This window comes from Alternaria rosae (assembly GCF_020736505.1).
Source record: "Alternaria rosae strain MPI-PUGE-AT-0040 chromosome Unknown BKA58scaffold_10, whole genome shotgun sequence".
NCBI lineage: Eukaryota > Fungi > Ascomycota > Dothideomycetes > Pleosporales > Pleosporaceae > Alternaria > Alternaria rosae.
Window position 1 is genome coordinate 1,309,529 of NW_025763579.1, and position 25,378 is coordinate 1,334,906.

The following is a 25,378-nucleotide window of genomic DNA, read 5'->3' on the forward strand; positions in this document are numbered from 1 at the left end:
CATTCCAAGCCAGCCGCCCCGCCAAGTCAACCCAGTGCTACACCAAGCCTCCAAGCTCTCAACGGCGCTGCCTCGACCAGCAAGGCCCCAAACTGCGATCTCGATTTGAACACGCGTTTCGCACCAGTAACCCTCAACAAAACAACGACTTTCCACTCTGTGAGTCAGCCTCAACGGCCGCAGGCGCATCAGCCACAGCTCCTACGAGTCAGACCTTGACTCCGCTTATGACATCACCTCATCAAGACGGATGGATCGGATCGCGGCAGATTAGGACTCCGAAGCCACGCAGGGACACACGTGGCTCAGCTAAGAACTAGCCCTAGCAAGGAAACGAACATCATTGTGATTGAGAAAGTTTGGAACACGAGGAATTGAAATTTGATCTTGAACATCATGAGCGATAGCGTTCGTGATTAGTTATCTACGTGTTCGTATACGGGATCTACAGATATGTATGCCACAACAATCTCCGTCTCGTAATAATAGCGAGCATCCTCATTTCAATGTGGTTCATCATAATGCATAGTATGATAGTAAAAAACATCCAAGTCCTTAACGCCGTAATGCGGTATCCAACGTCCTTTCCCGGAGCATTACCATAGCTCTTCGGTGTTGGATTTCCCGCAATTCATTATTCATCTTCTACGTATATCACCGCGTCTCCGCGGGGACCTCAGCCATCGGCTTTGGCATAGGCTTGAGCTCCGAGCCTGCCCCGCTTTCAGCCCGCTTCCGGCCTGTGAGGGAGAAGTGGTGGCTCGAGCTGGGTCGCTCTTCTGTCTTCTCGTTGTTGTTGCTGTTGTCGCCGAAGCGCGAGAAGATACTGCGCTTCTTTGGTTGCGGCTTCGGCTCGTCGTTCAGGCCCACCTCCTCGAACCCCTCCTCGGGAACTTGTTCGTGGCTCTCGCTATGGCGGGGCTGTTGCATCGATGAGCGAGGGGTCGCGCGTGAACGGCGAACGTCGAGCGAACGTCTGGTATCTACGGAGCGGCGCGCATCGAGCGACTGGCGGGGGTACGTCTCATGGACATTGTCTTGGATTGGGGAGCGCGCGGAAATGTCCTGTACTGATTAGCGGGGTCTTGCCACTGGTCGCATAACATACAAATGACCGCCTGTACGAGTCGAAGCTCTCGCGCGAGATACTGAACGGCTCGTTCTCGGCGAGCAGACTGCGGTGATTTGAAGATGTGGTCGAGACATTGGACTTGGAGTGCCAGAAGGTGGGCTTCTCTTGTTGAGGACTGGGCTGTCGCAATGTCAATGAATGTCCCACGCTATGCCATGCGCGCGTGTCGCCGTCTGAGCATCCTGCATCCACCATCACACAGGGTCGACATGGCTTACCGGTAGGTACACGCCGCTGTCGTTTATTTCTATCACATGGTAAGCGCCCATTCAGCCGGTGCAGTGATGCCGCCCCAGGAACATGCTCATGTTTGAGCCCCAGGCGCATTCGCAGGGAATCTCACCACTCAATTTGTATTCGACAGGGTCCTTAACCTGCACGGGTGCGGCGCCCGAGACAGCTGTGCTCTTGAAACCGTTCTCCGGCGCGCTCCGCTGGGCCTCATCAACGGCCTCAGGCACACCCGCGCGACGGAAGGGATTGCGGATAGGCATGGTGATAGGGCGCTAGGGATCAAACAAGGCGGTACGAGAACAGAGTGGGGAGTTTCAGTGGACTGGTGTAGATTGAAAAGGCGAAGAGGAATGGTAGGTCGCGGCTGAGATCATGACTTCTGCGAGGCGCCAATCGGGCAGGAACCAATCGCCCTAATGTGGCATCGCCTCGGCACCTAACAAGACCCGATTCAATGTCCTCGTGTGAGAGGATGGCGCAAAACCAAAGACGTCATGTCGCAGACGCGCAGACTTGATTGACTGCTGTCTGTAGAGATTTCATCAGTTGTTGAACTAGGAATGTTTTGGGGTGCAGATCCCCCTGCATAAACATGACGAAAGTCAGGTACCAGAGAACACCCTCAGCTCACCACAGCCGCGCCTCAAAACAGCTTGTTTGCACCTCACACAGGCTGACCTGCGTTGTCGCGACTAGAGAACTGCTCACCGGCGGTATCCTTACCTTTGCGCTGGCAAGTACATTCGCTACGGCACCTTGCGCTAGTCTTCGTACGCTGCGGTGATGAGGCAACTCATCTAAATCAGGCTGCGACGGGAAGGATGCGCCTCATATCCGAAACATTGGAAGATCTTCGGGGTTCCCTTCACCGAGTTGGCGCTGTGATGAAACGCGGTTCGCGGTTGACGACAGACGTTTCGGTGCCTCAGCCATCAGTGTCTGCCCCACAATCCGAAGTTCGCACATGCAGCACTCCACCGTTGTCGGACGAGCCCCCTCTTTACTCGATCTGTGACCGGGGTATCTCTGTGCGGAACATGAGGCTGTGCCCATGTAAACAAGGTCGGCAACGTTCGAGATCCCAGTGAAGTTACGTGAGATATTTTGAGTGTAGACACTGCAGGCGATCCATGTGATGGAATGGTAGCTGCGAACTCTCGAGACGGACTTACTGCGGTAAGTAGGGTTTGGTCTACTGTGAGTCTCCCCGACAACACTTTGTAGTGTTTTGCGATGCTGTTTGCCCTGGCTACGGATACTGCGGACACCTGTCTAACGGTAGCCGCATGGGAAGAAGAAATACACCTTACATGAACCACTCGAAGATGCCGTATCCTCGACACTGGGTCGGAAGATCAGCGTAGCGGTAGTCAGGTCAACTGTCCCTGGTGAAGTGTAGGAATGTAGTTGCATTTTTGCCTTTTGTTCAGCAGAAGCGCGCCATACACAGGCAAATATTAGTAGCTGCATGTTGGTCAGTGGAAGGCTCAGTGCAAGGCTGCGTCTGGACTGCTGCAAAGCAAACACGCATGCAGCAAACATCCCCACCGACGCTTGTCGAAGTGCATGGAGCAGATGCCAATCATGACTGCAGCTTCCCCTCACCTTGATCACCACTGCGGACTAGGTGCAGCACAAAGCTCCTTGACTTGCGCTGGTGTGGTGAGGATCTCCTAATCTTATACGAGCGCGATTATTCTGCCCAGAATCTGGCAAGCGCCGGCGCATTATTTGAAGTTTTCGGATCATGCGATGGCATGGGTACGAAAGGATGCTCGGATACGAGCACTAGGGTTGAGTCAATAATTTCGCGGCTTACTTTGCAGCACTAAATCACCTTGTGCATCCTTTGCCTTGGCTGAGGCACCAAGACGGAATCAACATCATCGTCTCGTCATAATCCAATTTTCTAGAACGAGAAGTGGCTTCTGAGGTACTTGTGGCTGAACGCCGCGGGAAAAAAAAATTGGGCCAACCGTGGGGCCAACATTGAGTACGGCCAACACGTTCGCCATGGCAAGGGCTTTCGTTGGGTAATTGTGTAGAGATGATGCTTTTTGAAGGTACTGAAAAGAATAGTTAGTATGACTAACGATCGTGTGTGATCAGTGCGCACTGGCGAGTGGTAGTAGATTCCGCGCTCGCCTAGGCAATCGATACAGTCCCGACATGGTGGCGAGCGACGAGATGACCCCAAAACGTGCGCTGGAGAAAAGAATTTGGGACCGGCCGGGAGCGGTGTGCTGCGAGTGACCGTTACACCAGAGTAGATGCGGTGCGCCGTGCCCTCGAAGAAAGCAAGGACGTGCTCCGCTCCCATCAAGGTCTGTGAGCATACCATCATGGTGGAGAAGCGAAAACCCATCTGGTGGATCGATACGGAAGATGAACCTTGAAGAGTGCCAAGTAGCGACGAATGGCGGAGGGCCTTGGGCAAGAGAGTGGGAAGACCGTCTCAACCAACGAACGGCATGCCAAAGCCGTCAGCCCGCCCGCCCCAAAATTGGACACCCACTTAACGAGGTGTGTAGTGGCTGAAGACGATGCTGCTGTGTGAAAGCCATCGTGCTGTACAGTTGTGACGGCAGTCTCGTGTTTCAGAAGCGTGCGAATGGCAAAGACTATCGCATCCGACCCGACTCAGAACGGTCGATCAATCAACCTGAGGAATAATACGAAGAGTTATTGAGCTGATGTCTCGAAACACGCGGAGCCTGTCCATAGAGGGTAATTCGTCATTCTCGCTAGCCATCCACAAGCGCGCATACCCCTGGGGCCTGCCTTCCCTTTTAGCTTACCAGCATGGCTCGGATTCATCGTGGTTCCCAGCGGCTGACTTCCGCGCATCAACGTCGATGTTTATGGCGATATTCTTACGTCGATATAGACCCCATCCTCATGTCACACTCACCCGGGGCCTCAAACACATGCGGCGTCACGGCTCGCGATGGGCTTGCGATCCTCCTGGCGCCCGAGAGCTTAGGGCTGTGACTCTGCTTCGTATAGCTCCACATACCGTGGCCGATCACTCAAACAGTCAACGTACCACATCGTCGCTTGCTAGTCTTTGCTATTTCAAGACTTGATCCCGCACCGTGTCACTAGACCCCTGCAAGCGCCCCTGCCCAGCTTAGCGCTCGAACAGGGTAGCGCCTGCCCTAGACAACCCAGCCAACTTTTCACCACCGTGTGCCGTTGTTTCTCGAGCGGGTCCGAGAGTCGACCTGATCTCCAGTCCAGCCGCTGCACGCAATATAATAAATCCTTTCCCAACCCGTCTCTCGCTCCCTGTGCCTTCCGCCCCCGACTCGCTCCCCGTACCCATCTGCGTCAATGACAGGTCTGATTCACTAGTGACACCCACTCGTCTTCCTCGACGTTTTACACTCGCTTTTACCACGCCATCAGTCCAAGGGTCCGGTCTTAAACCCCCCCGCGTCGTACCCCAATTTCGCGCCTTAGACTCCTGTCGCTCGCTCGCTCACCTCTTTGTCCGGATCCATCTCCTATCGATACCAATCTAATCAGGAATCCCCCATTCGCTACTGCCCTACCCGTCTGCACCTTCCTCCCAGACAGGTGTCACCTCCAAGTGTGCCTGCCTGCATCTCATCTCCGCCCCACCTGCTATTCTTACCTTGATCTCGACATCACTCCTACTCCACCGCAAACATGGGCTTCGGATCATCCGACGGCAATGAGTTCTTCCAAAGCTGGGCCCTATGGCAGAAGATGACTTTCGTAAGGACTTCAACCAACCGCTGACCCCACCTGCTAACGCTGCACAGGTACTGGCTTGCGGAATCGTACTCACCATCTTCCTGGGCCTGCTCAAGCTGTGGTACGACAAGAACAAGGTCCGCAAGTACAGCAAAGTCGACAAAGGCAAACGGGCAGCCACTCCAGAAATGCTTGAGGCGCAGCCCGTAACCCAAGTGAACGAAGAGACCAAGGATGAGATTCCATTTGGCATCCGCGCTATCCAGAGCGGTATTGAGGTCGACGGTGTCTGGATCTCGCGTACCAACACCCCCGTTGGCAGTAGCCGTGCTTCCATCATCAGCGAAGCCCCTCCGTACGCCTCGCAGTCGCAACTCTCCCTGCCCCGGCCAGTCGCCCAAGGTTCCAGCCGCAACAGTTCGCGCGGCCCCAGCTCTTTCGACCGCGCCGTCTCCGCTGAGCCCATCTCAACCCAGGACTCCCGTTCATCTTCGCCTGCCCGTGCCCACAACCATGAGGGTCCCCGCTGCAGCAACTGCAACCACCACGTCTCTCGCAACAGCGCCCTCAACGCCCTGGAATCTCCCTACGCTACCCGCAACTCTGGCGCTACTTCTCGTGAGTATCAGCATGCGCAACAGGATGAGCTATGCTAACAGACCCAGCCCCCCTAGGTCAACAAGGACAGTCTGCAAGCAACTCAAGCCGCCGCACCAGTGATGAGTCCAACTACATGGCAGTGGGCCAGGACGTCCGCACCTACGAGTCCGCATACTTCAGACCCAACCAACCCATTGACCCCAAGACCGACCTCGAACTCCTCCGCAGCCATCGTCTTTCCCACGTCGCCGAGACTGGACAGCTCACTCCTCGAGTGCGCAAGCCAGGTAATAGCGGAGAGTGGGCCAGCGTGGCGGACAACCAAGTGTCCTCGGTCAATGGTGTTAATTATTTCATGCCTCAGAAGTCACCCTCTCCTCCACTAGCCACTGTCGCCGACCATTCTGAAGACGTATCTGCCGGACCGAGTCACGATGGCAACGCAGCGAACCAGGCAAGGCAAGCGGTTCCCCTGACCGAGTCTTACGCGCCCAATGCTCCCTACTACCCCGACACCTACGAACCCCGTGGCCCCCACCACCAATACAGCTACGATCAGGTGCCGTATGAAGTCAACACGGAGCAGAACCAGGACCGCGATGACCACGTCCTGCGCTCCGTCAACTCTGGCTTCCAGGTTCTGAAGCCAGGCACCTTCCAGCCACCCACCCCTGAGGAGGTCGAGCTTGCTGAGCGGAGAACATCAAAGAAGCTCCAGAAGAAGAGGAGGACATCCGGCGATTCGCGAAAATCAGCCTTTACCGAACAAGTCTAATTCTTCATTACGATAATGATAATTTCACTCCGGCTTCCACCTTCCGCGTTCACGTCCTACCACAATCACGTGCGGGCACCGACTGCATTGATGTTTTTACAGCGTTTAATTTTGTATCATCTGGCAACATCTCGGGCTTCTTCTGTACAGCATTCTGGCACTGGGTACTTTGCATGTACGGTTTGGAGCATGGACAGGCCCACCCACTGTTGTTTTTTCCTTAATACACTCTCTCCGCCGCAACGGGTTGATTGGCATACCAGGAATGCGAGCGGCGTGTAGTAAACCATCATCATAATTGGGGCGTTATAGACACAAAATGGGCACACCTAACGATCGACACGTAGCATGAGTACCAGGGATCACGGGCTCATTGCATAGCATATAGTAGAATCACGAACTTTTTCTCTGTATTTTCCATTCGTTCCCGTATTTGACATGGTCTTTGCGGCGCTGAGGTTGATGTGACGGGAGTGACTCGCTTCACCACTCTACTTACAACAGACTACGGCTATAATGCCCAGCACAGGACGAAGGATTAAAGTTCTTACCCCCTGAGCGCCCGTGGCTTGGATTAACGAGACACGGTAAGAAGCCAAGTCCACAGTTGCCGTCCGTCAGTCGCGTCAGCAAAGCGGCAAGCCACTCAGCTGAACAATGTGCGCTGACATCAAGAAACTAGGCAAGTAAGCCACGCTCGACGTCACAGCGATGTGATTGGGCAGAAAGAGATGGGGCAAAACAGACTCTGCAGCAGGCAGAGAAGAAGAAAACCAAGTCTTACTTACATGAATGAAGGTATGTGTACGTGTATGCATGTGTAGGGCTGGAAGGTGTCTCGGTAGTGACAGCCTGGGCTGCGTGTACATGAGGCTACTGGATGCGCGGGTTGTGAAGCCGCGGGAACTTAGGCAGCCGGTTAGGTTAGCCTTTGTTGTTGAATACCTGCTCCTACTGTGCGGTGAACATAGGCCAGTTTGTGTGAACGCATGTTTACTTGTTTTCGCTTATTTTGATTTGATGGGGTCGACTGGAGGATGTGAACTGGGATAGGAAAGCATCACGTCTCACAACACGAGAAAGACGCGTGGTTCGGAACGAAGATGGAGAACGACTTTTACAGGTTTCGCTCTCTACCTTCTGATGTCAAATGAGGGCGTCGAGATACGATCTCGCAATTCATCGCTACAACAGAGGAAACCAGGTTCCTGGAGCGGCAAAATCGGCTCCTACTTACTTACCGTCTGCCGTGCCCCGACCCGTGTCCCTGTTTTCCTCCTTCCTTCTTTTCTCGCCTAGGTGCCTTGTTGAGTGGCGTCCTGCTCTAGTCGGTCTTGGTACATTTCCCAATTTTCTAACCCATCTTCTTTTTTTCGAACGTGCGTTCTTGCCTTCGGCCCGGTTCTCAGCTCATTGATGAGGGAAGGGAAAATGAGGGGACTGAGCGGGATGCGGAGATTGGGGAATTTCTGGAGAATTGTTACCATGACACGGGCGATGCAAGCTAGAAATTGGAAATGTCATGCTGGTGTGTTTCTGACCCGACACGTTCACATGTTCAGCCAAGTAACATGTCTTCATCGATTGCGTGAAGTGGATACGAACATATTTCCAAGACCTCGGCTTCCGCTTTCATTTTCTAGAACCGCCCTTCCCTTGCTCAACATACATCAAGTAACTCACTCACCTCACCGGTCAAGACTCTACGCCTTGCATACCACGTCCCCATGTCATTGCCTAACAACATATCCATCGCCGCGCGCTAGACAACTAAGTAAGGAACCCATATACCTAAATTAGCAAACGTCGAGCCGTGTGGCTTGCAGGAGTTACGGCGGGGTGGCTTGCCCACGTTCTCGCGCAATCGATAGGTCGCTGTTGGCGGTTAGCGAGAGCGGGGTCATGGGCGTTGAGTCTGGTCGCGCCATCCTACCCGCTGGCTGCCTGATAACCTGATTTACGAAAGAAGAAGTCTCGTCATCATCCACGACAACGACCTTTTGAGTTGATTTTTTACTTTTGCGCTGTAAACTCGCGTATTACCCTGACGTTGTAGACATGGATGAACGTGTATTACAAGATGTAAGAGGCTAAGACAGGCGGGGCGCCCCGTCCGTGATGCGCTGTCCATCTAGGCGAGGTATCCAGGGGACAAGGTCTCAGGTACTGGTCTTGACAGGTGTGATGGACAGTGACCTGTGGCCCATCATTGTCGTACATGCATCGGTTTCGGATGCCCTGGTGCAGGATCTGTGTACGCCAATCGATGTCTTGTCTCTGCAGATGAGTTTTGGGATTTGATCGGTATAGCGTACCGTACACCGGGTCTTTATTCCTTGATCTTGGCTGGCACTCCTAGACTGGCTGCAGCTGCCCTGTTTTCGACCTGTCGATCAGAGAACGCAGATCCTGCCGACTTCCTTCTAGACGTGATCGTCCGTTCTTCTTACCGAGTGCGTTCTTGTGCGTCTTGAGAGCGGAGGCGGGCGCATCAGCTTTGCAGGTATACGTATATTGTGTATGAGAGAAGTTTTTCCGCGAATCTGGAAAGATGACGGCTACGGTGTGCGACATGAAGCAAAAAAGCAGTGGATTTGGTGGTGGCGAGTAACAGAGCAGGTTTAAGAGTTGGGGTCGGTCGAGAGGCGAGGGTTGAAGGACGAAGACTAACGTGTATAGCAACTGGGGGCTTGCATGACTGATGAGGTGAACAAGCCGCTCTGATTCTGGAGCATCGTTTTCAGTACTAGCGGGGCATCGAATATGATAAGGACACTGACGAGAAGATCTTCTTGCTCTGTAGTAAGAGATGGATATTTCCAAGGTTGTGTCACTGATTTGCGGGAAGAACTGAACTCCCGCTTTTTACAAAGAACTACAAAAAAACACTCGGAAGTCTACGTTACTTTATGATTCTATTAGCGTTCCGTTTTGTGACGATGTAGACTGCAGCACACCTGTTTGCGGAGGTTGGTCCTTACTTGTATAAGGTGGGAATCGATCGTGATGTGCGTGATCGGTTAGCGCGGACTCTAGGCTGATGACATTTGGGGGGCTCGATCCGAGGTTACTTTCGACGACACATCAACATTTTGCTCTTCGCATGCTAGCATTCATCATTTTGGTCTCGGATCTCGACGTTCCATCATCACTGTACGGATCACCTTCATGACAATGTCAATGAGACCCAGCAGGCGTGTCTTGGGCAGCCCAGCTTCGCGGCAATGCGTGTGTTAGCCTTGCGCGGGCATGTGTCTTTCATGCAGAGGTCGCCAACAAGAGAAGGATGATGGGTCATGCAACAGATAAACATTGAGGGAGGCCTCTTGGAAATTGTGTCTGGAATGGGATCAGCCTGGGACTGTTGCCTTACGCATCCTGGCTTTGTACTACGCGCGCGTGCCACACAGCCACACCATTGGGCCATTCACTGACCGGAATGACGCGTGGTCTTGGAATGCATGAAGCAGAGGAGCATATCGGATATGGCGTGGGAATATCAGTATACTCAGCCTTGTTGTCTTGCAGACAACGAGGCCCACGTCGCGGCGAAGTGATGAGGCGTGGGTGAATCGCTGCGCAGTGCTAAAGTGAAGGTGAAGTCTGTTTGCCTGTTTAAGACAACAACGACACGCACATACAAATTGCGCCTCTTCCAAGCGAGCACCTCTTTTGCGTCGTACAGAGTTTTCGTCCACCGTCTTTCGTCTTTTCCCCCACCTTGTACTACCGCTCTCGCTACCACGACAACACACTTTCCCCTCATCGTTTTGGTCGTGATTATTGCTACACCATCTTCGCTACTGGGGTAATACCCTGGGAAATATTCTGCATTCTAAATAGACGCACGAAATAGCTGAGCCTATTAGGTACGTAAGGTCCGTCGCGCCTGCAGCGCAAGTGCTACTCGCACAGCAAATACCTATACCCTTACATGTACTCTTTTTAGGGCAAGGTTACACATGCTGATTCATCTATCACACAGTGCGCTCCTGGGGTGTCTGCGCGATGGCATCGGCAGCAGCTACGGCCTACGCCTATCACCATGTGATACTGGCTCCGAAGCTCCCGCAGCAGGACGACCGCAGCACCGCGCACGACTTGACTCTTGTCGATATCGCCATTCACGCCCTTCAGTCTTTGAAACCCTTTGTCAGCAGCGAGCATGTTGGCTCAGTCGAAGTCGCAGTCGCAACAGTCGAGAACCTCCGCAGGTCTCGCGACCACCATGGCAATAACAGTGAAAGTCAAGTTCAACACATTCTTGCCAATGTCGCAAACGGCGTCGCTACTGGTTTAGTTCCACTGGAGATCAAAGAACAGAACGCGGGAATTCTCGTCGGCCGCTCTTCAAACAACTTGGTCTTCGAGTTCTTTGAGCTTTCTCCTACGAACGAGGCGGCTATGCATTCAGGCCGACTAGTACGAGAGTTTCCTGCCCATGCATCACAGATACCGATCGGAAAGGTCAAACCCGATCTTATCGAATCGATCTCCAGGACCATAGCTACAATGACAACGCAGACAGCTCCTGGCTTCCAGCCCAAGATCACCAAGAACAAGAAAATCATGGATGAACAACGCGACACGACACACCCCGGTATGGTCACCGACTTCCTCATGAGCATGATCACTGCTTTCGGTGAGCCGACAGATGTACGACGTAGCACGAAATATACCCGAGAAGAGGTGCTTTGGAAAGACTGCTTTGCACCATGGCGACGGTCCCCACTATGGCTCTTATTACGCGTATCGCTACAGCTGCTGTTCGCTCGACAAGCACCCTCAACTCTCCATACTGATGGTCTGTACAAGGCCTTCATGATCTTCGTGCTAACACGATTACTCGATCTGGGGAAACAACACTGGGAAGACATGGGGAGCGAGGCGATTCACATCATATTGGCTAAGTTATCCCGACGGCTACGCAAGTTCGAGCTTCTCAAGCAAGAAGGATATCTACGACCAGTTTGGGCACAGCATATTCATGACAGGATGATTAACGCCCATGTATTCATCAACCAGCACTGGCAAGATCGGATCGCCAACTCTCAGGCCAATATCGACTTCAGCACCATTTCCCAGCTCAAGCCTAAGGCCGATGTCGACATGGACCTCTCCGGATTAGATGCATTCTTGTTGGGCGTCACATCTCGACAGCGAGAGGTCTCCTCGTCTACCTTCACTCCCACTTCCGAATATCCATCTTATCTAGCTACTCAATTACCGGACAGCATACAGTCGTCCAGTTCTCCTGGAGACAGATACTTCCGCCTAGCCGCTTTCGAGAAGTGGGTCGAGCATCATCTTGCTGACTGGTACATTTCTCATCTCCACGATGAGGATGCATGCGGAAGACTGCGGTCAATCATGACTAGCTACTATGACATTGCTAGTAGCACCTATGCTGGAGCGCCTGTGGGCCTATCCATCATGTATCTGACGCTTACTGAGCTTTGGATCGCGTGCGACCAGATTGCACGCACGATATATCCTATGCTGGTCGAGTATGATCCTGAGGTCGATCTGGAGGAGTTTCAATGCCTTACACTTCCCCTTAAGAGCCACCTGAACCGCTTGAACGCTTCAGAGTGCTATTTACGAATGCGACGAGATTCAGCAGTGAAGGGAAGGCCTTCTGTCTATCGAGAATTTGGAGACCCTGCCTCGTTTGCTGTCCGGTACTTTGATCAGTGCGAGGCTCTTCAGGATACATTATCAGAGATCGAAGTCGATGCGACTGCCAAGCGCAAGCAGAAGTGTGAAGAGCTGGTAGATCTCAAGCGTCAGTATCAGCAGTACATGGACCGCTACAACAGCAACTCATGTGAAGAGGTATGGGAAACCTACAATTACAGATATGGCTACAAACACAAGGTCCACTCAAGCTACTGCAGTAGATGCGCCGCGAAGAGAAGCGCAGATGGTCTCACTATCCAGATATACGAGTGGCCAGTCTCACCACAAGTAACTGTAGCAAAAGCCACGGTATTTGAGTTAATGGTACCAGGCTCCTACAGCAACTGGCGCGACGCCTCAGCGCACTTCATCACCACGGTTCTCGGTCACAAGGACGCGAATCAGTTACGACCATCATGCTCATACACGCTGAACAACCATCACGATCTGGCTCATCGACTAACCTCCCTATATCATGAGCGACGAGTAATTCCGCTCTCGCAAGTTAAGAGCCACACTGCCACCCACCGAAGGCAGATGAAAGCTATACCTCAGTTGAACGATGACGATGTTTGCCTCAAAAACGCTCTACGATACGCCTACTACGACGTTTCCAGTGGTATCTTCAACACTAGTATTCCGGGTTGCACACAAGAGGTCCCGAAGAAATGCTTACACCCCCTGCCAAAGCGGTCAAAGGCTCTTGAACGCTTCATGTATCGCCCGCCAACTTCGCCCGATGGTTTACCAGCCAATGAAGTTGTAAGTCCCACGCCTACTGCCTCTTTTGTTATCTGTATTATCGTCCAGCTGTAGCGTACCCTGGAGGTATTCGCATATGTTTTTTTGCTGGTTCGTCCGCGCAGAACACAGCGAATATCTCCAGGATACGTTGAGACCAGGGATATATCATGATACTGTCCACTCCTCCGCGCGCTATCACAGACCTCACTAACATTTTGAGTAGGTCGCCAGCTTGTCTGATTGTCCAACGCACTTCTCGATCGACGAATACAAGGTAAATTTCTGCTGTACGAGATGCATGTGAGACATACACTAACTTCGTGTCTTTACGTTTGTAGGCTCTGGGCGCGCTACCCCTTGGGAACAACATTATTCATCCGAACATTCTTGCTCAGCTAGCGATTCCATCAGTCGACTATACAAAGATCGAGACGCAATGTATAGTTCTCCAGGCTGTGTATCAGGCGGGTCCGCCAAGTCAGTGTATTGGGCGTTCGGGCCACTCTATTCTTACAGAAGCCTCGTTTGGTCATGCTGTGATCGCGCAGCTTGAGACCAACTTGGGCCGTATCGAAGAAAACTGGGAATCATGGTAAGTTTTGATTGTACAAAATGCATGTGAGACATTTACTGACTTCGTACGTCCTCCTCTGTAGGAGGGCTGCAGCGACATTCTCCCTGCTCGCCCGACGAGTACTGAGCTTGACACTAGCCCCAGAAGTTCGTTCTCGCGCACTTGATTACCTTGAGACGTTGCGAGCGGTCTGCTTGAGATGGTTACGACGCTTGAAAGAGCGAGTGGCTGCCTCAACGGACGACGGCCAACGTACAGAACTTTGGAGTCGGGCTACAGAGGTAGCACTGCTGTGCACCTCGACGTACGATGTGGAAGAGACTGACTTTGAGACTGTTCTTCAGCAAGAGTCGGCAATCTCAACGTTGCTTCAGTCGTCTATTGTTGTGCAGGAGCACTGTGGAACCATGCAGTCGGATTTCCCCGAGCTTTTTAGTATCTCACTCCAGTCGTGGAAGTCACTGATGTATCGCATCCTTCAGACACTACGGAATCTCGTCCTCAAGAATCACAGCGGTCTTTCGGATGCCATCAAAGCCAATTGGGCCGCATTCGAAGAATCGAATCCCAGTAATTCTTGGAGTTCACTGGACGAAAACCACCAAAAGCAATGGCTGCTCACGACATCTGGGTCCCTGCCGGTGCACTTCAACTTACTCACTGGAGAATTGCTTGTCAATGGCCTTCCGCTCGCTCGTCTTCCTGCCGAGTATGAGCGCCATAGGATGTATGAGCCTTTATTTCACAAATCAGCTCTGGAAGTTGTGCCAACCGATGAAATTGGGTTCAGGTTCTCTGCTAAGGCTCTTTATCAAGGCTACAGCCTTCATTTCGGCATGAAGGGCGAGGACATGATTCTGTCTGCTATCGGACAGGGTAAGAGACGGCTCGAGTTGGTACCTTCACGTCTTTTTCAGGGCTTGTTACCTCAGTCCTTCGTGACAGATGCTGTACACTGGTATGATTTCAACGCTCAAGAGCTCTTGCTTCGACCTCTGTATTCTCCCTGGTCGACTGAAGACGACGATACACGATGGCGCCTTGTACGACACGGAATGTCATGGCGACTAGTCAACAAGGACAAGGTTATGATCAGCGTCCGCAGCAGTACTGCTCATACGATCTCGCACATATTGGCACCGCTAGAGAAACCGCTACACATGCACATGCGTCTTGTTGGTTCAGACGATACTCCTGATTCCTGCGTCGAGATAGAGCTACCGCGACTACAGATCTCCTTCGAATTCACCGAAGCGAGTGACCGTTTGCGCTCTCGCCAATTTCGCGACATGATTATCGACTCTGATCAAACGATGGGTGGCCTTGTTGGCATGCAAAGCCGGTTAATATTGAGGTCAGACGAAGGTCAGCGAATGATCATCATTCCGGAAGGATCAGTCAGTTTCACGAAGGGTGACCTAAATCATCCTGAGGTCAGAATTCTAGAAGACTCGGCAACTCGGATTCGCGCTTATCACGTCGACGAGATTCTTGGCCAGATAACTGGAGATGGAAGCCTACGAAGTCGCCTGATCTTGTGCTACTTGCACGCGCTAACATCTCACTGCCTACCCGATCCTCTCACTGGATGTACCGGCACTGAGTCAGCTATCTCAATCCTTAGATCGGCAGCTGTGGGGTCGACCGATCTTCTCACACCGGATGATATAGATCTCCTGACTCGTCTGGCAGCCCTCTCCGCTACGCGATCCTTCTATCCAAAGGATCTGAAAGTAATGCAGTACACAAATTGGAATGCATTACCGTCGTTGTCTCAACATACGTCTTTGCGGACCCTTGTATCGAGCCTACTACATCAGGTCGGAAGGATGCGATTATTCTACCCTGACAAATACAACGACTTCGGGATGATCACACACGCTCAAAAAGAGTTGTTGTCGTCTTCAACCGCTTTTTTGGATGAGCGGTTTTCAAATCGAACTGCCACGTTCCATGTTGCTGGCTTTGGCGCAGAGCACTTCACCTCTGCGCGAGACTTGCACTACAGTCCCCGAGATATCCAATCAAATTCTCAGAGAGGAAAGCGAGCTAGTGCGACAGCCAATCTGATCCTACGCGATAGTTTCAGCCTTCACACCCGTATTCCAGATCTCAAAAGCCGTCTTCTCCAAAAGCACTTCAAATATGCTACCATCCTCGGAGTAAATAGGGCCTTCGATTCTGCGGGCCTCCGGTACGATTCAAAATGGCTGGGCGATGCATCAGAGGGAGTAATAGAGCATTGGTGCACTCTACAGCCAGGTCTGGCTGGCGTGTCTACCAGTAGCAACAATCACTACGACATGATCACATGGCTCTGTACGATGTCCTACGCTGAGACATCGGACATGGATGTCATACAGGCTTTGGCCGCATTCTACAGGGTGCATGAACTCTCCACAGTACAATCGCCTATCGCACCGAAGTTCGAGCTAGCTAAAGGACATGTCTATCACAAAACAACGATTGAGAATATCGTTCAAAACAACACCAAGCCATTCGAAGAATCTGATGAAGCGAGATCACAGAAGATGGAATCAGAGACTGAACAACAGCATCACAACAGGATGGAATCCACGTTTCGGCAACAGAAGATTAGCGCGATCCAGAAATTCGTGAGCTGCTTGGAGAAGCAATGGCCAATGCAAGTTCCTATTTCACCGCAAGCGGCTGAAATTGACACGTATGTCAATGTTCCCGATGCAATGGTCACTGTCCGGAATCACTTTTACAGCTGGTACGATAACCACATATTCATGAAATACCTAGGCGAATTGTCAACGATCATGGCCCGACAGGCGGCGTCGCCGGTGCTGGCACCACGACATATCCTCACCTCGCCGCCAAAGCAGAATCAGCTCAGCGACTCGACTCGGCATCTCAGTGTCCTGGATGTGTTCGCTTCAAGTCCGTCTCCATCCATCGAAGCCCTCTCAATGATAGCTCCTTCCGAACCTGCGGTTACAGTCGCCAAAGGACATCTGCCTGAGAAGCATTTGGAGGTGAAAGAAAGGCTTGAGGAACTTTGCCGAAGGAACATGGTATACGCCACGTCGAAGTGTGAGCGAGAGTACATTGAGAGTCTACGATCAAGTTGCAATGCCCTCAACTTGTTTATCAACAGCAACGTCATGCATGATGAGTTAGTTGCAGATGTTCAAACTCTACTACATGCCTACCTCAGAAAGTGCCAGAACCATCTTGAGACCTTCAACTCCGCATTGAAGGGGCTTTTTAGCCATCAAGTCGCCTTTCCAACACAGCTGTCTCCACGACTATGTACAAAGTTTTGGCTCAGTCAACTACACAGAGACCGATTCGACACACTATCGTCTGCCTGGAAAGAAACTGTCATTCAGTATGCGCTCTCCATCACCAATTTACAACGCGCTCAGCGACTGCTCCGCTTATCTAAGAAGCCGGTTGATCTCGTTGAGGAGCTTCGCCATGTTGGACATAGCAATTGGGATGTGCATCAATATCCAGAGACTCTTCTCATCGAGGCTGAGAGCGGGATCCTTGTACGAGCTGAACAGGAGTTCATTGCTGACCAGATGCGTTCGCCAAAGGATGGCTGGAATATCGTGCTTCAATTGCTCATGGGCGGTGGCAAGAGCTCAACTATCCTTCCTATACTCAGTGCTTACCATGGAGACAAGAAAAAGTAAGTTTCTCTAATCTCAAACGATCGGACTACAGCATACTGACACCAGAACCTAGGCTTGTCCGAGTGGTCATTGCAAAGCCTCAGAGTCGACAGATGCTGCAAATGCTGGTCGCTAAGCTTGGTGGTCTCTTGAACCGAAAAGTTTATCAGATGCCCTTCTCACGCAACCTCCGACTTAGTGCTCAAGATGCCCAAATCATCCGCGAGATCTACGAAGAGTGCATTCGCGAGCGCGGTGTATTACTGATTCAACCGGAGCATATACTGGTAAGTCACGGCTGTACAAAACTCATATAAGACATATACTGACTTCGTACCTCTACCTCTGTAGTCTTTCAAGCTGATGGCAGTGGAATGTGTTCTCATTGATCAGCCGGAAACCGCCCAGAAAATGCTAGAAACCCAGCAATGGTTCGACGACGTGTCATGTGACTGTATCGACGAGAGTGATGAGAACTTCTCGACGAAGTTTGAGCTCATCTACACGATGGGCAGTCAGAGTTCGATAGAATACGCCCCAGAGCGATGGTTGATCATTCAGGATCTTCTAGCGCTAATCCCCACTGTGGCTGAGCAGGTCAAGAAGATCCATCCCGAGGCGATTGATGTAGAAGGCGATGGCGACGGGCGGTATCCCAGGATTAGATTCCTACGACCTGACGCTGCCGATCTGGTGTTACGTCTACTCGCGAAAAAGGTCGTTAGATCAGGCGTGGGAAGTCCTTCTCGTTCGCAGTGTCCCCAAATGCAGGCAGCAATACTGCACTACATCTCCGTAACAGAGCTGAAAGCTCACGAGATTGAGACAGTCGAACAAAGCAAGTTCTGGACCGAGACGACCAAGCCGGCACTACTGCTTCTGCGCGGGCTATTTGCAGGGGGCGTGCTGAACTTTGTGTTCTCGCAGAAGAGGTACCGCGTTAACTTCGGTCTCGACAGCTCCCGCACTCCAACCACCCGACTAGCCGTACCATACCGCAGCAAGGACTCTCCTTCACCTAGGAGTGAGTACTCACATCCTGACGTTCTAATTTTGTTGAGCTTGCTATCCTGGTATTATGAGGGTCTCGGGAATGAGGACCTCTTCGATACCTTGATTCATCTGTTGAAGTCCGATCAAGGGGCCATTCACTTCGACGAGTTCGTCAGCACCGCGTCGTCAAGTCTACCCAAGGCCTTTAGACAGCTCTCCGGCATTAGCATACGGGATAGACATCAATGCGCTATGGAAGTATTCCCAGGTTTACGGTATTCCAAGAAGGCTGTGGATTATTTCCTCTCACGCTTGGTATTCCCAAAAGAGTTGAAACAATTCCCTTCCAAACTCAGCGCAAGCGGCTGGGACTTAGCCATTCGGAAGCCGAACCCCACGACCGGCTTTTCCGGAACAAACGATACCCGGCACCTTCTTCCACTTAACATGCACCAACTTGATCTGCCGAGCCAACAACACACCAACGCTCGGGTCTTGTCATATCTGTTGATGAATGAGACTTCTGTGGCCCATTTACCCCCTCGCTCCATTGGTAGTACAAGCACAAAAGATGGACAGCATCTTCTTACTTTCATCGAGGGTCTACATCCAGACATAAGAGTGATACTAGACTGCGGAGCGTCGATCCTTGATATGAACAACCGAGAGGTAGCTGAAGCCTGGTTGAAGCTACGAGACAACGACGTCGCAGCCGTGGTCTACTTTGAGGACGAGGAGTTGTCTGTCCTAGATCGCTCTTCCAAGATCGAATCCTTCCAGACATCTCCATACGCGAAGATGCTAGATTCGTGTGTCGTCTACTTGGATGAGAGCCATACACGGGGAACAGACATACCAGGATTACCACGACACTATCGGGCTGCCCTGACATTAGGCAGTCAACTGACCAAGGATCGCCTCACACAAGCAGCTATGCGACTACGAAAGCTCGGAAATGGCCAGTCGGTGTGTTTTGTCGTACCCGGGGAGATACGTACCAGGATCTACGAACGAAACGGCAAGCCGCCCGGTACCCCAATTGACGTATATGATGTACTGGCATGGGCGATAGGCGAGACCTGGTCTGATCTTAAGCGCTCGCTTCCGCTCTGGGCAGTGCAGGGGAACCGCTTCGAGAGCCACAAGCATCTGTTGCTGGACGGTGCTAGCACGACGAAAGAACAAGCGGAAGCTTTCCTTGAAGACGAAGCAGCAAGTCTAGAGACTCGATACAAGCCACGGGAGCCAGACAACGATGGCTCCAAGCACCTCCGGGGTTGGGACGAATCTAATGAGAACATCGTCAAGATCGTATCACGATGCCGTGATTTCGAGGCCATGGGCTTTGGTTCAGCAGCTTTGAGTGAGGAGCAGGAGCGAGAGGTAAGTCGTAACTGTTCGAAAGGCATATGATACATACCCTAACTTCGTATCTTCATCTTTACAGCTCGCACCAGAGATTGAAGAGCAGCGTCAAATCGAGCGCCCGCCACGCTTGAAAGCGCACCCCCACAGCTTTCACCCAGACCTCAAGCGCCTCATCAATAGAGGAGAGTTCTGCGTCAGTTCAAAGGCATGGGGACCGGCCTTCGAAGCCCTCTGCACCACGAGCGCTGCCAAAGATGTTGATCTGAGTAAATTCCCTGACGACTTGCTGGTCACAGCGGACTTCATGCACACTGTTCAAGTACCTCCAGGATCGACCCGCGCGTCATTCGTATCCGACTCGTACCAACGACCTGTACAATTCGTACTTTCCATCCATCGCCAGGAAACTGTTAGCAACCTCATCATTGTCAGTCCTTACGAGGCCAACCAGTTACTACCTCTCCTCCGTCAGTCGAAGACAGTCTGCCTGCATATCTTCGCGCCGCGTTCCAATGCCAGCTACGCATCGGTCGATGATCTAATGCTATATAATGTCGGCCGCACCTTCTTGCCTGGTTCAGTCTCGCGTAGCTTGACGATGCAGCTGAATCTCTTCGCCGGGAGCCTCTATCTGCGATCCCTGTCCGAGTGCGCCGAAATTTGTGATCATCTTGGTCTTCTAAAGGGAACAGCGAAAGACGGTCAGGAAGTCTATGCAGATGGCTTCATTGATCCGCCAACTGGGATCTGGAGGCTGGAGAAGTCTCCTGTGCCCTTCCTGCGAGCCCTACTCATGAAAATCCGGCGGGAAGGAGAGGGGGTCGAGAAGACCCATCTAGGCAGAATGCTAAGCGGAGTTCAGCTAGAAGAGAGCGACTTTATGGAGGAGGAGTAGTTGGCTCTTTTGACGGTTGGTTAGGATCTAGAGATGAAGATTGGATGAGAAGGGATAGAAGGAATGCCACACGAGGAGGCGGTCATTTAATCGGCACAGCTCTACACCACGATTAGAAGCACTGCCGATGTGTCAGCAAGTAGTAGGTATAATGCACCTTTATGGTGTTCCTGTCGTTTGCTGCAAACACGCCATTGAACCCTAACATCTAGACAGGTCTCAAGGTTATGTATGCGTCTACCTTCATGGTGCTGCTAACAATGCCTTTGCAGAACGCGACACGAAACGCACCCATTCCTACTGTAGTGCGAGCGACTCACGACTTCTGGTCTCCCCCACCACACCTATAAAACCAGGTCCTCTCAAGTTAGAAGTATCGCCTAATCAAAAACTCATCACCAAAGACTTTCCGTGATCTATACGAGCGCAGGATACCAGCTAGTCACACGTCCTTATTGCACCCCGAACCTTTTGATCTTCACCGTCCACACACTGGCTATACATCATCACACTGTCGCCCTTGGCACCTCCTCACTCTCTAGTCACACGTCATCAAGAGATTCGAAAAGCAACCTTCTCGATTCGCGCAACTCTTTGTCGCCAATATATACAAGAAGTCAATGTATGTACAATACTTCCAGAGCGAGCATAACAGATGCACTGCATCCCCGCCACCTAATGACAACCTATCGATGCCCGCCGATTCGTCCTCCACATATTGTTTGAAGTCTTGCCCGAAACATCCTAGCAAGAAGAGAGAGGCTCCTTGTAGATGCAAGACTCGGATGGGCCCTTGGAAACGCTCTCTGGCTCGCTTCCAGAAGCGACGCCCTTGAACTCCTCGCAAATGACCTTGACGGAGCTGGCGCAGTTGGTAGCGTCGATCGTGGCGGTGTCACCGAAGTTGGGATTAATCCCAGCAAGAAGCTTGCCGTTGGAGGCCTTGACATTCTTCATAATAACGTGACGCTCAGCGGATTGCTTGCAGTTACCGCAGGCACGGTATAGCTTGCCAAAGGTGTCAACGGTGAAGCCGTCGATGGTGACAGTTCCAGCGCCGTTCTGCTGGATCTGCAGCGGTAGAGGTACGAAGTCAGTATATGTCTCACATGCACTTCGTACAGTCAGAACTCACCACCTTATCTTCAGCACCTGTTGCTCCTCCACCGATCACTAGAAGGCGTTAACTCAGTCCGGAAGTATGTGCAGAGAAATCTTACCCGTTGCGTCGCCATCCTTCTTAAGAGACAGCGCATCTTCACAAACTGCAGCCCACCAAACGTTCTCAATGGTGCAGCTACCCTCGCAGTGGACACCCTCGATCTGATCCTCTCCGATAATTGCCTAAAAATTCAGTTTTTGTCTCACATGCAGTTCGTATACGGATATTACTGACGTTTTTGAGGGTCGCACCATCTTTCAAGATAAAGACCGCGTCAGAATCTCCGCCTTCGGCTTGGCCAGTGCAAGACACGCCACGACCATACGTCTTGAGGCCACCGTCAAACGTGCCAGTAATCTCCATGGGCTCCTTGAGCGTCTGCGAGCCCTTAGAAGCAGGGATAGGGAGACTTGCTCGCTTGTTCAAGCTAAAGAAGTTCATGGGAGAAGGCTTGCTAGGTCCAGCCGAGACGGCCACAGCGAAAGCCACGATGGCAGCAGCGACGGAGGCCTTCATGTTGATAGTTGGATTGGTTGGGGTTGAAAAAGCTGGAGAGCTGAAAGATTGTTGGAATGAAGAGAAGTACGTTGGGTTCGGCTAGCGAATGTAATGCGTCGAGCAAAGGATCGAAAGAAGATGAGAAAGCTGAAAGGCTGTAAAAGACTGTTGGCTCGATGATGAGTACAGACTTCTGGGTGCGTCTCCCGCTCCATCTTATACCATCCACGGACCTGTTCCGACATCTTCTGAATGCCTGCCGACGGGACAACTACGGAAACTTGCAGGTTTGGCGGAATCGCATATAGATTGAACCCACACGGCTCCGCCTACCCTCGTGGGCTTTGTGCTTGGCGATTATGCTCATCTGTTTGAAACAGTCCTTGGACTCGCGAATCGTGATCCACGCGGTCTCTACCTGTTTCGCCTTTCACGCCAAGAGCGATGCGTTTCAAAAAGGTGACCTGGAACTTCCTCCAATCGTATGTCATCTGGAAGGTGTTTGTGTGCGCACAGCATGGAGAACAACGTAGCCTAACCCTAATCTGCAGCATGTCAAGTGTTTATCGTTTCTTCGTATCGAAGAAGGTTGCGGTTACATCTGTAAGGTCCAGAAGTCCCGAGGTCCTTGTTCTACACCCAAAGCAAGTAGCAACGACTGTGACATACGTTGTGTCTTCGCAACGCTCACACAGATTGATAACAGGAGACTGCAATGGCACATCTGGTGAAGTTGCGCGCGGGCGTGTCCCAGCGCGAAAATATTGCACTTGAGTGGTGGAAGAAACAATTCAACACCACAACTCGAGCACGTGGAGCGACAGCGCTTCTGGGTGCGATCATCACCATCATAGTTCTTAGTGTATTGAATTTGCAAACGTGCACCAGCACAAAGAGATCGGTGCTATCGAGCCGCCTCACAAAACAGGACCCCGTTCTTCACAGACCACGTCAGGCTTCGCGGAACTTTTAGTAGCGTGGTTCGAGAATCATAGATGCGGCGGGTGGTCGTAAGCCGCTTGGCATTCCCCACTACCTGGCGAAGCAAGGGGCGGGAAGCTTGTGTATCGACATGGACAGCAAGGCTGCAGTACAATCCACTGACTCAAAGTATCCACATTATGTCGTCGACATCGAGTTTCCAGATATCAGGCCGCATATCTGTAACTCACATGCTGGTTTGTTCAGTAAACATCGAGGACCTGAGGAAGACAGCCGCCCGTCACAGCACACCAGGACGCAGACATCGCGCCAGGCACCGAAATGAGAGTGACATGCATGAACCAATCCTCCACGCGGCATTTTCGCACAATGCTCAGCGGTCAAGGGTTTTTTTCTTTTGGTGAAACATACCCAGCTCCGAAGTTTGCCCATTCCAGGCACCCTTCGCCATCTGACACCACCATCAACAGCACGAACAGCCTGACGTCGCAGGTCTCCACACGCTTGTTCATCTCAGGAAACATTGCTTTTGTCGTAGGAATGCATGCGACGGCTCTGAACTTGACTCGTAGTGCATCCTCCTGCGAGCAATGACGGCAACGCTGTAGGGCAGGCAAGCCGCACTCCCTGGACGAGATCACGGAGTGGTACGTAAGACGATCGATGGTGCGTGCCCCTGTGGCTCGGGCCGTGGCTGTGCGCCCCACTTTGAATGCTCCAATCGTAGCTTCTTCGTGACGCTGCTGCGCACTTTCCATGCTACTTCAGTTCACACACAACTCTCTGCCACAACCGACAAAGAAACCTAACATATGACGCCTTTGGAAGGTTTTCACTGATAGCGGCAGCAGCAAACAAAAGATGGATTGGGACTCCTCACCTCATCGCGTCCGTGCGCAGCTAGCGTCCGCTAGCGTGTGCTCGATATGTACAACTTTTTGGCCGCCGCTTCTTTGCTCCGCACCGCAAACATCCCAGTTCAACGCACACGTAGTGTGCAAGCCGACCCTCGGTAGCTGGGAATTTGCGGTCCTTGCGCAGGTCAAGTATACCTGCACCCAATCTCTACGCCGAGATTTACACCCGTCGACCTTCAGCTCCTCACGGAGCTGGGTAAGACAACCGACCTCTACTCCTCGGAAACAGTTGCCTCTGGTGACTATTTCGGTCGTTTAGACGTCGTTACTATATCTAGGGTCACCTTAGTTTATAGCATTCCTTCTCTATCTAGTTCTTGCGCAGGTTAAGTATACCTGCACCTTGTCAGCTCCTAGCGGAGACGGCGAGGCTCTGTCCGCTATTGCTCTTTAATAAGCACGGTAGACAGCTAACCTCTACTTCTCGGAAATAGTTGCCTCTAGTAAATATTTCGGGCGTTTAGTTGTTGGCACTATATCTAGGGTCACCTTAGTTTATAGCATTTCTTCTTCATGTCTTCCGAGACAAACTACACCGCTCCTCTCTCCCCAACAGTGGACCAAAAATTCGGGCTCTTCGATGATACGCGGCCAAAGCCGTGCAACACCTGAGACTTGGGTCACATATTGTGGACTCTAGCAGATTGGTAGGCACTGGCGTATCTTCTCCACACGGTTGAGAGCACTACGGTATGTCGACTATAGTTGTTCAATCCGGACGACGGGAAGTTCATGCCTTGAAGAGACGGAAGACAGCTGAACCTCTACTTCCAGCGGCACGAGTCGCTCACGACTCCCGCAATACACAACCATCTCGTACGCAAACGCACTGCTCAAATGAGAGAGATCGCAAAGATCGGAGACTTTCAGGTAGGCGTGCCAGCTACATCATCGCCATATTTACCCTATATCACATATTAAGGTCTATGTCATCGTCAGTCAGTTACTACTTTTACCCTGCATCACGTATTAATGTCTATGTTGTCGTCAGGCAGTTATCACACATCGTCATTTCTCCTGTCAATCCATCAACTACCAGAGCAATCTGACCACAAACAAAGGTCAACAGAGTCCATGACTCATCGCAACGAGCTACCATGCCGAGCTACCGCACAACTCACTTGTCCTCTCCGAGCCAACACAGCCTCGCCAACCCCTCTCAAGCCCCAGGCTCAAAGTCACTCTCGAACGGCCCGCCACAAACCCCTGCCAGACAAACAACAGCTGCCTGATACGTCACACTCCCCGTACTAGTGCAATCTTTCCTCAGCTGCGCGCTTCCATAATAGCAATTACCAACCGCAGAAATCGTTGTTCTTCCGGTCGTTCAGTTTGCCGGTGCCGGCGGATGTGCCTGCGGAACAGAAGTCGCCGGTCGCGAAGCCGTTTTCTTGGCCTTCGATGCCTGGGGGTTGAGTGTTAGATTGTTAGGGGTCGGCGAGGCTGGGCTGGAAGGTTACCTGCGCTGTTCCACGTCCCGATGATGTGCAGTTGGCCT

The 25,378-nt window shown here is 51.9% G+C and overlaps 4 protein-coding genes across 4 annotated transcripts; 2 read left to right on the top strand and 2 right to left on the bottom strand.

Annotated features, from left to right (window-relative positions):
- Positions 1–654: 654 nt before the first annotated feature.
- On the bottom strand, positions 655–1,626 carry BKA58DRAFT_414430 (uncharacterized protein; the record flags this gene model as incomplete). The annotated part of the gene is made up of 4 exons (XM_046172487.1): positions 655–1,065; positions 1,109–1,252; positions 1,351–1,379; positions 1,476–1,626. 4 exons carry the CDS (start codon positions 1,624–1,626, stop codon positions 655–657), a joined length of 735 nt encoding a protein of 244 aa, XP_046021525.1.
- A 3,239-nt stretch (positions 1,627–4,865) lies between these two features.
- On the top strand, positions 4,866–6,519 carry BKA58DRAFT_46461 (uncharacterized protein). Its single transcript, XM_046174922.1, has 3 exons — positions 4,866–5,107; positions 5,155–5,704; positions 5,752–6,519. The coding sequence occupies exons 1-3, from the start codon at positions 5,039–5,041 to the stop codon at positions 6,459–6,461; spliced, it is 1,329 nt and encodes a 442-aa protein (XP_046021526.1). The 5' UTR covers positions 4,866–5,038; the 3' UTR covers positions 6,462–6,519.
- Positions 6,520–10,469: 3,950 nt separating this feature from the next.
- Positions 10,470–20,582, top strand: BKA58DRAFT_448898 (uncharacterized protein; the record flags this gene model as incomplete). Its single annotated transcript, XM_046174291.1, has 17 exons — positions 10,470–12,902; positions 13,108–13,158; positions 13,223–13,476; positions 13,541–14,354; positions 14,391–14,408; positions 14,439–14,501; positions 14,538–14,565; positions 14,605–14,633; positions 14,670–14,823; positions 14,857–14,891; positions 14,958–15,199; positions 15,287–15,465; positions 15,499–15,652; positions 15,743–17,122; positions 17,179–17,392; positions 17,457–19,481; positions 19,546–20,582. 17 exons carry the CDS (start codon positions 10,470–10,472, stop codon positions 20,359–20,361), a joined length of 8,889 nt encoding a protein of 2,962 aa, XP_046021527.1. The 3' UTR covers positions 20,362–20,582.
- Positions 20,583–21,105: 523 nt separating this feature from the next.
- On the bottom strand, positions 21,106–22,039 carry BKA58DRAFT_414433 (pectate lyase-domain-containing protein; the record flags this gene model as incomplete). Its single annotated transcript, XM_046172488.1, has 4 exons — positions 21,106–21,432; positions 21,497–21,534; positions 21,582–21,705; positions 21,758–22,039. 4 exons carry the CDS (start codon positions 22,037–22,039, stop codon positions 21,106–21,108), a joined length of 771 nt encoding a protein of 256 aa, XP_046021528.1.
- Positions 22,040–25,378: the final 3,339 nt, after the last annotated feature.

Excerpts from the sequence above, each read along its gene's own strand:
- BKA58DRAFT_46461 (XM_046174922.1), top strand. The coding sequence starts at position 5,039 with ATGGGCTTCGGATCATCCGACGGCAATGAGTTCTTCCAAAGCTGGGCC. Across the intron at positions 5,108-5,154 it reads TATGGCAGAAGATGACTTTC|GTACTGGCTTGCGGAATCGT; the intron begins GTAAGGACTTCA and ends AACGCTGCACAG. Across the intron at positions 5,705-5,751 it reads CAACTCTGGCGCTACTTCTC|CCCCCCTAGGTCAACAAGGA; the intron begins GTGAGTATCAGC and ends TAACAGACCCAG.